The sequence below is a fragment of the Hemibagrus wyckioides genome, linkage group LG14, assembly GCF_019097595.1.
Source record: "Hemibagrus wyckioides isolate EC202008001 linkage group LG14, SWU_Hwy_1.0, whole genome shotgun sequence".
NCBI lineage: Eukaryota > Metazoa > Chordata > Actinopteri > Siluriformes > Bagridae > Hemibagrus > Hemibagrus wyckioides.
Genome location: NC_080723.1, coordinates 6,865,720 through 6,878,324, shown reverse-complemented (window position 1 = coordinate 6,878,324; position 12,605 = coordinate 6,865,720). Strand labels below are relative to the sequence as shown.

At 40.3% G+C, this 12,605-nt stretch overlaps 1 protein-coding gene across 8 annotated transcripts in view; it reads right to left on the bottom strand.

Moving 5' to 3' along the window:
• The window catches only part of neo1b (neogenin 1b), a 118,057-nt gene that overhangs the window by 33,810 nt on the left and 71,642 nt on the right, over positions 1 to 12,605 (bottom strand). For all 8 annotated transcript variants that reach the window (XM_058407440.1, XM_058407437.1, XM_058407439.1 and 5 more), the window contains 2 exons: positions 11,280 to 11,555; positions 10,398 to 10,548 (listed from right to left, as the gene is read on the bottom strand). In XM_058407440.1, the coding sequence (XP_058263423.1) occupies positions 10,398 to 10,548; positions 11,280 to 11,555 (427 nt within the window). The remainder of the gene's footprint in view (positions 1 to 10,397; positions 10,549 to 11,279; positions 11,556 to 12,605) is intronic.

Genomic DNA, 12,605 nt, shown 5'->3' with positions numbered 1-12,605 from the left:
GTGTGTGAGATTGTGCCCTGCGATGGGAGGTCACCGCCTTGTGCCCCATGCCCCCATGGCCCTGTGTAGGATTTGTGTTAGAGAACATTGAGACAGTACACAATAAATTTATGGCGATGAAAGAAAGAACATTTTTGCATGCACACACACACACACACACAGCTTACTGTTGTTGTCTGTTGATTTCATAATGAAACAATTATTATTATTATTATTATTATTATTATTAACACAGACATACCAAGTATACCTTCCTATATTATTTTGGCAGGTTGGACATTCAGTGGCCATTTCTACATGCAGGATGGAGTTGATATCAAAACAGGATGCAATATTGATTCTGTATCCTGACGCCTTTGCTTTAAGGACAGCACCATGCCATAGTTAACTACCCCCTATGGTTTTGCTTTTGAAGTCTACACACACACTGTACTGCTGAGCGGAAGGGAGTAGTGTGTAGTAAATTTAGAGAGTGAGAGACAAGAAAAAAAAAAGAGAAAGAAGAAAAAATGAATAGCCAGTCACCAGTGTACAAGTGCAAAGCCAAGAGCATGCACAGGGCCTGTGAGACCCTGATGGATGTCTAGACTCAAATCCCATCCTGCTCCAATCTTACCCGCTCACTACCGACTGGGAAGAGTGTCATTCATCTTATTCTTGTTGACTTGAGAGTCTCTAATTTAATCAGCAATAGAAACTGATTTGTTCTCTGTCTCACTCATATGCTTCCTCTGAGAGATAGCACTAGCGTCAATCCATTTTTTTCTGACTAGAGTATGTACAGTGTTCTCCAAGGAGAATTTCAGCACACCAGGAAATGAAAGTCATGTACATATACCTTACATTTATTGGCCAGTAAATATTGTGGACCTCAGCCAAAAGTGCATTACTAAACCTGATGTTACAGTATATGGTTCACTAAGTAGTGAAAGCACCTGAGAGCAGCCAGTGATCTTCGTCATATAAAATCCTAAAAGCATAGTTAATGTAACAATGGCTGATGATTGAAATTCAAGACTTTGAGTCAACCCTGCTTGCTGTTAAATGGGGCATATTACATATTGCATTACATGTTACATATTGTCCTAACTTTATAGCAAAATGTACTTTATCACATGGTCCCATCATCTCTCAGGGTCCAAGGAATGTACACATCCTGACTCTTCTTTATTCTGCCACCGAAGTGGGGAATTGAACTTTCCCTATATGTTTGAGTCACTGGTAGTCTTCAACACACATGTTGAGATTTACCTCTTCCTGAAATACTAAAACTAGCACTTGTTTTATTGTTGCCCTTCTTGCTCTATTTCCTCCCAGCAAAGTTTTAGACTGATGGTATTTTTAGTCCATGACCTCGTGAACCAGTATCGATGTGTTCGTTGAAACAGACTTGAAAAGCATTTCTCTAATTCGCTCTTGATAAGGACATCTGTGTAAAAAACACACAGTGTGTCGTCTCTGTTTGGCTCCTGGTTAGGCAGCATTGTGGTGTGTGATGCTTGTAGTGTTTCCTGTTAAACTCCATTGCAAACTTGTGACATCTTTCTGATCCATGAGAGTGATTTCAATAGTGTCTCTCGGTATATACAGTATATATATATAATTAGAAAAGCCCCTAAACCTTAGTGTCAGTAAGACTGGTTCGATAATATGTGTTCATTGAAAGAACCACAACCTAGACCACAGAGATGCACATCTCAAAGTAGACAAATCAGAACTCTTTTGTGAACAATGTTCTCTAGTCAGATGGAACAGAAATTAAACCCTGGCAGTAATTTCTGGAGAAAGCAGGGTTGTGCATATGATGGAAACATTATAAACATTATGGACTGCTTCTCTGCTTATGGTACTGAGGCATTGCACGTGGAGGCATGGAAACATTAATGGGGTGATGTAAAGGGAGATGTTTCTGTTTCAGCAGAATCTGAATCTGGGAATCTGGGAAGATGATGGATGTTTAAACAAGTCAGGAGTCCCAAACCTACAGCCATATTAAGTCAAGAAGGTCCAGCATGCTTGTCTAGCCAATCTTCTGACTTTAATCCTACTGAAAATGCAAGTACATCAGAGTGACCATCATAAACTTGGGGAATTTGTTATGCTAATGAAAGCTTTTTAGAGACTTGGCTATTGATGTAACAAGGTAGACTTTTTATTAAACATAAGTCAGGTCAGCCTGCAGTGTAACTGTTTTAATAAACAGTCATCTCATTTATCTAGCTTTTCCTTTTTTAATTAAGACATCCTCCCTAACTTTGCTTTAATGGTAGCGTGGTATCACCAGTTTTTTCCCCCATTCCATTCACACAAATTAATCAATGATTGATATTTCTTCAAAGCTTATACATTGGCTATGTATGAGTAAATACGCTTTGATTGATTAAAATATTCCATAAGACAATTTGCTAAGAGGAATGGACCAGAATTGGAACAAAATTCTCCAATTAGCCTAGACATGGACATGTCTGGATCTGCCAGCAACAGCTTCTAATAAAAAATAAAAAGTACTATTATTGGTCATTTGTTGTGTCTGAATCAAATTTCCCCATCAATCTTGTTTATTATGCATATCTTTATTCATACTTTTTTGTTCAGTCCAAAGTCAAAAGAGATTACATGTGCAAATGTGAAGTGCATATGCACTGGAAGTACATTAAATAACCATAAAAACATGTCAGAAGAAATATTTCCTCTCATTTTATAAAGAGCCTGTAGCCTTGCCCAATGCAGAAGGCACACATTACTTTAAAACAATTTCCACGAATAGAAGAGCACCAAGAGGAATTCATGCACCTCATACAACTACTGTGTTGTTACAAATGTCCTAAAGAAGACCCAAAAGACTGGAGAAGGAAAAGAAGCCATGGGAGGGGAGGATAATTAAAACATAAATGAGTGGTAGAACAGCTGCAGCTTATAAAGCTGTGGTTAATTGCTTTTCAGGGTTGTGGCAGACTGAGTTGTGTGATGGCTGACGGCCTGAAAGAAAAAGTGGAAGGTGACACAGCACAAAACACTATTCAGAAACGTCTGATGTTTTTCCAAGGATACGCAATTTAGCCTTGTCAATCTGACAAGCTGTAAAGTCATGTTTGTTCATGCAATCAATGTTTGTCTGGGAGTAGTAAAGGAAAAAAGTTTATTTGGACTGATCATCTTTATGACATGATTCCAGGATGACACTGTCTCCATCCATAGGGTCCTTTGACAAGCATGGAAATCATATACATCATACACTTAGTGTCCAACTGCTCATTCATGCAGTTATCTAATCAGCCAGTCATGTAGCAGCACAATGCAAACAATCATGCAGATACACGTCCAAGCAAGAAAAGTGGTCTCAGTGATTTTGCATGGTTGTTGGTGTCAGATTGGATAGTTTGTGTATTTCAGAAACTGCTGATCTACTTGGATTTTTTGAGACTGCATACATCAGTCTCTAGGGTTTACACTGAATAGTGCAATAAAACGTCCAATAAGAGGCAGTTTTGCAGGCAGAGACATAGAAAACCTACAGTGTAACTTGAATAATCACTCTTTACAACTATGGTGAGCAGAAAAGCATACCACACACAACAAGGCAGACAGAAGACCCCACCAGACATAGGGAGAGACAGTAGAAGACCACATTCAGACAGTCTAAATCCACATCAGACAGTAGAAGACCACATCAGACAGAAAAAGACCACATCAGACAAAGGAAGACCACATTAGATAGTAGAAGACAACATCAGACAGCATGAGTCCAAATCATACAGAGGAAGACTTCATCAGACAATTGAAGATGACATCAGACAGTAGAAGAGAGAATCAGAGAGAGAAAGACTACAATAGACAGAGGAAGACCACATCAGATAGTAGAGGACAACATCAGACAGTGGAAGATGACATCAGACAGTAGAAGAGAGAATCAGAGAGAGAAAGACTACATCAGAGAAAGACTACATTAGACAGAGGAAGACCACATCAGATAGTAGAGGACAACATCAGACAGTGGAAGATGACATCAGACATTGGAAGACCACATTAGACAGAGGAAGAGTACATCAGACAGTGGAAGATGACATCAGACGGTAGAGGTCAACATCAGACAGTCTAAATCCACGTCAGAGAGTAAAAAACCACATCATACAGTAGAGGACAACATCAGACAGTGAAAGACCACATCAAACAGAGGAAGACCACATCAGACAGAGGAAGACCACATCAGACAGAGGAAGACCACATCAGACAGAGGAAGAACACATCAGACAGTGCAAGATCACATCAGACAGTAAAAGTCCACATCAGACATTAGATGTCTACAGCAGTAAAATACACTTCTTGTAGCAAAGAACAGGAGTCTGAGGCTGCAGTAGGTACAGGCTTAGTGAATCTGGACAGTTCTCCATTTCGATGTTTGCTGGACCGGTACATGTAGGACTGTTTGCATTGCACTGATTGGTTGAATTGGATAACTGGATAATTAATTGGATAAATGCAGGGATAAGCAGGCTACAGGCAAAGTTACTAAAGTGCTTGTATGAGTATATATACACATATTTCACCAATTCAGGCTACATACTCTTTCATGTCAGACAGCTGACATATGGAAGATGGGAGCATAATTGTTCTTGGCTCCGTTACAGCAGTTCTTACAGTTACTACTCCCCAAATGCCAATCATTACCATCAAGAAGAACACAAACAAGCTGCTCTGAGTTCAGTTTAGCAGGACACATTCCACTGGCACTATTGATTCACATGGCTTAAGAGCAAATGGGGGTAAGAAGCACTTACAAACTCACTCAAGTGGTGCAGATATGTGGTCACGCTAACTGCCTGCTTATGCTTGGCATGTCAGAAATGACCCATAGGGTTAAGACAAAATGCATTGTTCAGATCAATTTGTTTATCCAGATCACTTTGGCTGAGATAAATCATGAGATAAGCGTGAACGGCAAATCCGCTGGGGCAGAGAGCTTCAGCAGGCAAAGCAATAAAGCATGGCCGTGCTCATGGGGTAGAGCCAAGAATTTACCTTATGCTTCAACCAAGAACTGAAATCAGGCAGAGTTTCTCAATCTTCAACAGGACACAATACACAGATTGCTTTATCTGTTAGTATAGACGTGCCTGTGTTTACACTGAAAATATACTGCCATTTGAGTGGGTGGTTTTGCATACACGCTATAGCTAGTCCACAGATCGTTCATTCATATTCATTAACCACTTTATTGTGGAGTCTTGGTGGCTCTGAAACCTATGCCAAAATACTATGTGCACCTTCTCGGGAATACATCTTAGATTAGACACCAGTGCACTGCAGAGCACCATGCACACACTTGTTTTTACCTAGGGGCAATTTTGAGGTATCAAACCACCTACATGCATGTTTTTGGGAGGTGGTAGAAAAACAGAGAACACAGAATCCACACGTATATGGTGAGAGCTTAGGGAGCACATGGAACAGATACCAAGCCAAGGACCCTGAAACCTTGAGGACATTAACCACAGTACCTACTGCACCACCATTAAGTTGGAGTGGCCTTATCACACTAGTTTCAAGAACTCAATTCAGAAACACCCACTAGTGAAAATGGTGAAAAATGAACTATAGGAAATCATAAACCAAACAATAAAATTATTTGTAAAATCATGTTCTAACAAGCGACAATAAAACACAGTTGACGTGTTGATCCAACAGATATAGCTAAGTTTACTTAGACAAATTTAACATTTTTAAATCCATTGTGAATCATGTCATTAGTGAGTAGAAAGCTTACATTTTGGGACAGCAAGACTCAAACTGAATTTGTCTGAACAAAGGTAAGATATAGTGTTTTAAAAATGCAATATAGTGTGTGTGAGCATGTGTGTGTGTGTGTTCATTCATCACAATGTCATGCCCCATTCACGCTCTGCTGTGCCGTTTCTGAACTAGTCTCAGGTCGACTCCACTGAGGCTGTATCATTTAGTCTCTTCGCTGTCACTTCTTTCGAAGCTTCAGTGCTTTTAATACAGACTGTAATAGATTGCCATTGAATCTCTTTTTTTGCCAGCCTGCTCTAAGGCTGAAATCCCTCTGGCCTCTCCTCTTGCCTTTTTCACACCCTACCTTTGCCAATGTCATAGCAAGAAGCAGAGTTTACAGAGTCAGAGGAGGCAGACGAGTGTTCTTGACTGGCTTGCTTTCTGTTCAGACACAGGAGCTTCAATGGGCAGATGCTATACTGAAATGATAAATGAAAACAGTACAAAAAAACAGTACTGAAACAGTACAAAAAAAACAGTACTGAAACAGTACAAATGAAAAGTATGGGTGAAGACATTTCTACACATTCTATACACTCAGTGACTTTGAACTGAATCCAGCAGAAGACTAAGTGAAAGACTATGTGAAGGATTTAGAATTGGATTTGAACCAGTAAAAACTCATAAAGCAGACTGCTGTTGAATTTAAAGTCCATTCAAATCTTAATTTCCAGCAGACACAATCAGCAATATGGCCTAGATTGATACTCCATGGGATTTGTGGTAAAATGCTATCAGCTTGGAAGTAAAGTTCGAAGAAAAAAGCAGTGGACCAAGAACTGATCCCTGATGAATCCCCCTCCTGTACCAGGGGATATTGTATCTGTCCGAAAAGAAGTGAACCTGTTCACAGTGCAAGTGTGGATGGAGCCTGTCCTCAGAGACTTTATAAAAGAATAGAGCGGCATTCAAAACCAAAGGCTGTAAGAAGACTAGAAGCAAATCATTCTAGGATTGGCTCAGAGCTATAGAGCCACCTGTGGGGTTAGGGATTGGATTCCTGCCTCTGCACTGTGTATGTGGAATCTATGTGATTTTGGTTTTTTTTTTAGGGTACTCAAATTTTCTTCTCAAGTCCAAAGACGTGTTGTAGGCTGACTGGCATTTCTAAATTGTCCAAGGTTTGTGTCTGTGATCATGCCCTGCAACTGGTTGGCACCCCGTCCAGGGCGTCCCCCAACTTGTACTCTATAAGTCCCCTGGGATAGCCTCCAGGCTCCCCACAAGTGATAGGACAAGTGATAAAGAATATGGATGCACTGATAGATTTTTATGCACGACATGTATCATGGTATGGTCGTTTGCTTAAGCAGACTGCTGGTAAAACAATAGCATTGCATATTTTTTAAAAAAACTGTGGAATTATTTCCACATTCAGATCTCAAGTTGGTGTAATGGCCAGAAAAAGGGAGAAAAACCCATGCTTTCATTTGGTATATCTAAAACATACTTCAAACATCACAATAAAGCTTACGAGAGATGCCTTTACAAGACTATTTAATCAGAACCTGAACTTCAGATTCACTTAATTCAGACTCCAAGGACAGCCAACAGAACAGGATAAGAAAAGGTATCTCTCCTGTATATGTCTTGTAACCATTTAAACTTGGGATAACTCCCACTTCTCAAAGGGGTCAAACAGACATAGAAAAGGTCTCGGTTTGGCTTCCGAGGGGGTCAGAGCATTGTGGGTAATGCATCAATATTAGAATGTATGAGAGACAACCAGGGTGCAGCAAGGGGAGCCATCAAGAATGCATTACGCTGTCGGAAGGCCATTAAAGAAGCAATTACAGGGCAAATGGAGTCTGTCAGCAATCTCCATTCCAGCTCGGCAAATGAGCAAAGACCCGCAATTAGACATTTAGCCATGCTGCCTGTCGCTGCACGCTGACGAGAGCCGAGCTGAGAGAACACAGAGAGCTGAGCATCAGGCTGCAGCTGGCATGTGTTGGGGACGCCTCACATTATCAGCTTCCAAACAGCTCCTGACTACTTCCCTATTTAATACGATCAGTCCAATCATCACCGGTTACATTTATTAGAGTTACAGAAGAAAGGGGGTAACCTACAAGACATAACTTAGAGTTGAGGGCTTTCTGCTCCGTCTTGTTTTGCAGGGGCTTATCTGTCAGAAGTTGTGATGCTCAAACTGGGTGACAATCCTATCAGCTCCAACAGGTATTGATATAGTTAGCTTTACACATACTCTCCTTCCATCCCTCTTCTATCTCTCTACCTTCCAATTACAGCCCAATCTCTTGGAAAAAAAAAACAAAAAAAAAAACACCATGCATTTTTCATGGCAAGTGGCGAAGAACAAAATAAAAAAAAAAATCAAATCATTAATCCTATTGACTGGAGTCATGGGATAGACACTGACCAACATGGATAAGAAATCTCGCAGAATTCCTTAAGGTCCCCGTCAATGTGATCTACAACTTACCAAAGTCGATTTTTATCTACTCAACCTCTACCTGGTTTTCTTTGCAGAAGAAGAATGTACGACTCACAGAGGGTTCAGGAAAGCAATCTAAGGTGTCGCTGAACATGATCTGTGAATAGAGAGGACTTCCGTGTTTTATTAACTCAGACTTGTCCATTCTATGTGAATCACATCCAGCCTAGCATGAAGGAAGTTTTTACAGTGTTTATTATGTTCTAGATACTAAACATTTAGAGACAAACATTTTCTCCATCCTTTTGGATCTGCAAGAAATGGGAATACATCTTGTATTAGATGCCACAACACACACATCCACACACACTCATTCACACCAAGGGGCAATTTATTGGCACCAATTCAGTGGCAGGAAATGGGAAAAAACTCACGTGGACATGGTAAGAACATGACAAAAAATACATTTCTGTATTAAAGAACATATTGGTGCATAAATCTATAAGTGTATAATGTAAACGTTTTACCAGGTATACTGAAAACTATACCTAATCTTTTCTTAAAGTAGTAAGTAGAAGCTCAGTGGGACTGGTGTTGTATTACTGATCAAAGTTCAAATCCCAGGACTACCGCCATGTCACTGCTGGGTCCTGCTCAGTAAAATGTAACAGCATCTGCTTAATGTCATTAATGTAATGTAATGTAAACAGAGGATACTAGAAACTCCTTCAGCCTACTTACCAAATAACTTGGAAGGTGCAAGACTGCACACTGAAAGTGAGAAGAAAATATTCCTTTGACAAGGCAAACACAAAGACTTTGTATCTAAGTTAATTTCGCTAGGATAAATGAAATAAACACCCCGACACCAAAACGAGTGACTGACGCTGGGGTGGTAACAGGACAGATTGGAGGCGCTGAAGGATGATTTACATGCTGGGTCCGTTTTGGCAGATACTCACAAATTTGTGTACGTGTGTGTGTGTGTTTGTGTGTGTGTGTGTGTGTGTGTTGATTGTGCATCAGAATGGCTTTGTAAGCAATGTTATTTCCCCAATTCACATCACAGAGAGAACCATTTTACCAACAATCTACACTGAACACAGGGCAATTTACTGTTTGTAAATAGCTTTTTATATCCCATGCACCCATATTCCTATATTAAAAGAGAAGTATGTAGGTATGTAGATATAGCATATAGTGGTTATGGTAATCCAAACAGGATCTAACACACACACACATCGAGACAACTGTACACTGTATATAATGGTGGCTTCGCAGACAATGCAGAAACCAGAGCAAATTAAGATTTAAGTACTTCCCTGATCACTTGTATATACAAATCACACAATTATCCCCTTTTTCAAAAGCGAGTCTCTCAGAGTTCCAGTAAAAGAGCACACTCTGGTCTCGGAAACAATATGCTACCATTACCAGCACTTTTGATCCAACGTTTTAATCCAGTACAGCCTTTAATGAGAGCTGCTAATGGTGGGGAATTCAAGCGCTTGCAATCTGAAATTCTCTCTTTTCCAAATGACTTCTCTTGAAAATAAGCGGGTGCATAATGGAAAGCCCAACCCGAACCCACAGGTTTTAAAATGAGGTATATTCTAAGGCTCTTAAGAGCAATTACCACAGCAAGCTAATGAATCCTTACACTGGGAGATGGTGAATAGTGTGTACTGTGTTTAAACCCGAGTGAACGTACGTTCTTTCGCTGCTCTTTTATGAGGCTTTAGCACTGAATTGTACTAGGTTTGGAGTAGAGGAAGTATGAATGGTGGCAGTGTGTGGCTGGGGATGGGCTGTGTAGGAGGAGTGGGGGGGGCAGAGAAAAGGTGGGGGAGGACTTATCAGTAATTCTCAATTCCACTTTGGAGCCAATACACTGCATACTTCTGTGTGGCTCTAACACACATGATTCAATTCATCAGGTTAATTGCATTTCTTACGTGTGGTAAACCGAGCAGCGTAAATAAGCATCTGCAGCGCTCTGCATTCGCATGTAAGACAGCTTAGACTGCAAACTCAGCTAATTTCATCAGATCTGGTCCATGCAGAAAATCTGAGGCTCTCTTAGAAGCGAGAAATATTTACTAACTCTGTTTCGCTTGGGTGGGTTCAGGCCATGTATGAAGAGAGTAAGCATTATCAAGAGAAATGCCTCAGGCACACATGCACACACACTTACACACAAACTCACCTCTCATCAATGACCTTGCTGTTCCACGTCCAGCGAATGACAGGGAGTGGGACGCCCTTCACCACACATGGCAGTAGCACCGTCCCTCCTACGGGCTTGGACACAGCAGACGGGCCCATTAGGACTTCCATTCTCTCATCGACAGCAGAGTCTGAGACAACACAAGAAAAACATGCTTTAATACTCCAGTCTTTAAATGCCTTGTAGTGTATATCTTTATAATATTGCTTTCCTCTTACAGATTGATTTCTGTTTAGATAGGAAACCATCTTCAATGAGATTTTAAATCTAGGGCTTAGGATAGCTAAAAATACTCTCTTTCAGTGCAATTTGGACTTGAAGCACTACTTGGAGTGAGTATTGCAACAGGGACGTATATAGGAACTAGGATTCATGTAAACTAATCGACCCATGAGTTCACTGTCAACTTTGGATGCTACTGATTAAACTCCCGGGTCATCGTTAAGCCTTGAAAAACCTCCCAGAATTTGCTTTAGATATAGAATCCCTTATTAAAAGGAAGTCTTGTCATCAATTTATAAGTAGAGCTGTGATGCTGGACATGAGCTTCAACGCCAAAGAGAAACCAGGTCATTATAAAGTAGTGTAAAATGACACACATATATTAGTTTGCAAATTTATTTACAATCCAGCCTAAAAGATTGAACACAATTTTAGCATGTAGTTTATAGCTTAGTGGCTAAGTTGTTGGACTACCGATTGGAAGGTTGTGAGTTCAAATTCCACCAAGCCAGGACCTTGAGCTAGGCCCTTAAACCTCAATTGCTCAGTTGTATAAAATAAAATTGTAAGTAGCTCTGGATAAGAGTGTCTGCCAAATGCCAGAGATGTTTGTAAATGTTTCATATTCTGTATTGTTACCTGGTAAAAGCTCTAGCTGAGCATCTTGGCTGGTCTTGGCTGCTCCCAGTCCCTCTATGATGCATCGATACGCACCGGTATCGGCCACTGAAGCGTTGCTGATCACCAGAGCAGAGTTGGGCAGCTTTATCAGCCGCATGTCCGTCTCTACAGTCTGACCGTTCCTCTGCCAGTGCGTGAAGGGAGCAAGATCCGCACTCACCTCACAGATTAGCACCTCGTTACCCCCAGGATGTACCGACACACTCTCCGGTTGGCTGGAGAAATACGGCAGACCTGCAGTGCAAAAAAAACCCTTTAATTCAGAGTATAATTGCTTTTAGGAGTCATTGCTCTGTCAACTGGAGCTAACAAAAGTAATGTGCATTAATTTTCTTCAAAATGTCTGCAACAAAATGGACAAAAGCAAACCAAATAAAGCTTTGCTGATGAACAAATACCACAAATGCCATTAAAGTTAGTCTAAGAATAACAATAACACAAACAGTTTAACTGATTGGATAATTTGCTTTAAGGATGAACTCGAAGCCATCAGCATCAACAGGAAAGCTTCTGTAGCTCCTGTACTCCCAGGTCACTGTCACCATCGTTCTGATTATTTTCACCCATGCTTAATTGTGTATATTTGTCCTAGCACCCTTTATAAGCACTTCTGTTTCAGTTCACTCTTTATGAAGTACATGTTTTGTTCTTGTACATTTGTGACTTTACTTATCCTCTCTATGGCTATTTAAATTACCCAGAGTTTTGACTTTTTGCGTTCCGTTTTCTCGACTCTGACCATGCCTAGCCTATGTGTATAATGTTCTACCTGTTTGACAATGTGCCTCTTAGACCCTGCTTTTCAGCTGATGTTTTTGGGTTGTTCCTCAATCTCGTTTTGATCAGTTCTTAATAACTTCCTATTTTTGTGACGTTTTTGTTAATAACCCTCCTGCACTTGTATGCATCCTCCAGGCCTCGTGATACATATAAATCCTACACACATTCAATCACTCGTTCTCGCTCTAACGGGAATCTCATACTGACGGATGGACAGCCTGAAATATTCTACCTCTCATTTATCGCCTGTGTTTTACTCCAAAGCCTCAAGCAAAAGTCACTGGACGGAAAATGACCAAAAAAAATACTCGCATTGCTACAATCAGAGTTTCAACCTAAACATTATACATTATATTTCTCTAAATTCTGGCAGTGGTTTTAATGTTAATGATCATGCTCTGCTCATAGGTAAGGTGAGCAATATGGTGGAATTTTCATTTCATGACAAACTTTTCATTTAAAACTATACAGTAATATGATCTAGAGCTCAACAAGTGACAAGAT